This window comes from Eurypyga helias, unplaced genomic scaffold (genome assembly GCF_000690775.1).
Source record: "Eurypyga helias isolate BGI_N326 unplaced genomic scaffold, ASM69077v1 Scaffold50851, whole genome shotgun sequence".
NCBI classification, from domain to species: Eukaryota; Metazoa; Chordata; class Aves; order Eurypygiformes; family Eurypygidae; genus Eurypyga; species Eurypyga helias.
In genome coordinates this window covers 1,713-3,541 of record NW_010233825.1, presented here as the reverse complement: position 1 = coordinate 3,541, position 1,829 = coordinate 1,713, and the positions used below count along the sequence as shown (strand labels likewise).

Here is a 1,829-nt window from a genome sequence, read left to right as displayed (position 1 = left end):
TTCTGCAGAACGTACAGTCCAAGTCCAGGCATCCAGAACCCTCCCTTAATTCCCAGTTAATTTACCCTTGAAGAGATCAACGTACTTTTTTAAAAAAAAGGCATGAAACCTGTCAACAATTTATGAGCTGTAAGCATTTAAATAAGAAAGGATAAAGGTTGAACTAACAGGGTACAGCAAGACTTCTACTTCCACTTTGTCCTTCACATGGTTTTTATGGCTCTGCTTCACCTTTTAAGAGATAACAGACCGTAAAAGTGATTATACTCCATGCCAAAGTGAAACTCCAGTTTTGATTTAAGCAGAAGTAAAATGAGCTGCAAGAGGATAACTGAATTTATTTGCTGCTTAACAAGTCACAAACAAATCCATTAAGCACCTGCAAATGCACATCAGGCAAATCAATTTAACAGGTGTAACAGTGGTCATCTGGATTTTACATTTTCAGTGTACCTGAAATTTCTCTAGTGCTACAAGTTTCATCAATAAAGTGCATTCAAAATCTTGACAAGACAGAAGAATTAGTACTATTTCAATGGAAGGTTTAACCACTTAAGTAGAGAAGACTTCCACCCAAACCTTTTAATATTTTCCTCTTCATTTTCCTTTGTGTCTGAATTAGAAGCCTCTCTGTTTTCCATCAAAGCTTCGTAAGTCTTTTGTGCTCGAACAATTTCTTTGTCTGCACTGAAGTGCACCATTTGTCTGCTCAGAAGAGGAACAACTAAATTGAAGTTGTCAATTCTTTTGTTTAATTTCCTGATATCTTCTACAAATTGCTCACAAATACGATTCCATTGCTTTTGCCTATATGGTGTCATTGGCCCTCCAAGCTTGCTTCTAGAGGCCACTATACTCTTCCTTAACTGCTCAATAGTTTCCCGAATTTCTTTCTGCATCAGGATCCACTCGGGCTGGTATCCATTGTCTATCAGAATCCTGTTCAAGTTGTGCGTCATAGGATCGATATGTGGGCAGTCTGAGAATTTCTGCAAAGGTTTCCCTTTGCCACTGAGGTTGTCAAAGTCTCCTTTCGCCATCGATTCCTGGATGAGGTCCTCAACCAACCGTTCAACTGCCTGAGTTATTTTCACCTTCTTGCTCTGCCTCACATCTCTGACTTTCATGAGGTCCGTCGCAGAATACTGGCTTTCGAGTCTCTGCTTCCGGTACTCCAGCACTTGTTCAGTTGCACGGTCTACTCGGAATTGCATGTACTGCTTTTCTCTTTGGCTTGGTGTTCCAAAACCAACACCTTCAAAACTCAAGTAGTGTCTATGCTGTGGTGCTTTTGATTTGAGCTGATCTTCCTCCTCTTCACTATTCTCGTTTGATTTCTTTTTAGTCGTCACATCACTGAGCACGACTCTGTACGCTTCTTCTACTTTCATAAATGCTTCGGAATCAGCTGTGGCAGTACCGCTGTCTGGATGGTATTTTTTGGCCAGATTTCGATATGAGTTTCTGATATCATCAAGGGAACATCCTTCATCAAGCTCAAGAATTTTGTAAGAGTCCTTGATGTTGCTTTTAGGTTTGTAACCTGACAACATTCTGTTGCCACAAATGAAGGGAAACGGCTTCAAGTTTCTTGGAATCATTGCTCAAGGTACCATTAAATGATGCCCTCTGTTGTTAGTCAGCATGACACAAAGCCACTTCGTACGTCTTCGGGTGCAGCTACATTATAAAAAATGACCTATAAACACAGTTTTATGAAAATTGTGTTAAATGTGCTTTTTAAAAGAACTTCCATGATTTGAGTCTTGTTACAATATTTAAAGAAATCCCTACAAAATTTCAGAACAGTATGCAATGTTATTTTCTTT

The 1,829-nt window shown here is 39.3% G+C and overlaps 1 protein-coding gene across 1 annotated transcript; it reads right to left on the bottom strand.

The window, feature by feature from the left end:
- Nucleotides 1–527: 527 nt before the first annotated feature.
- DNAJC28 (DnaJ (Hsp40) homolog, subfamily C, member 28) lies at nt 528–1,601 on the bottom strand. The gene has a single exon (XM_010161823.1). The coding sequence runs from the start codon at nt 1,599–1,601 to the stop codon at nt 528–530; it is 1,074 nt and encodes a 357-aa protein (XP_010160125.1).
- Between the last annotated feature and the right edge of the window lie 228 nt (nt 1,602–1,829).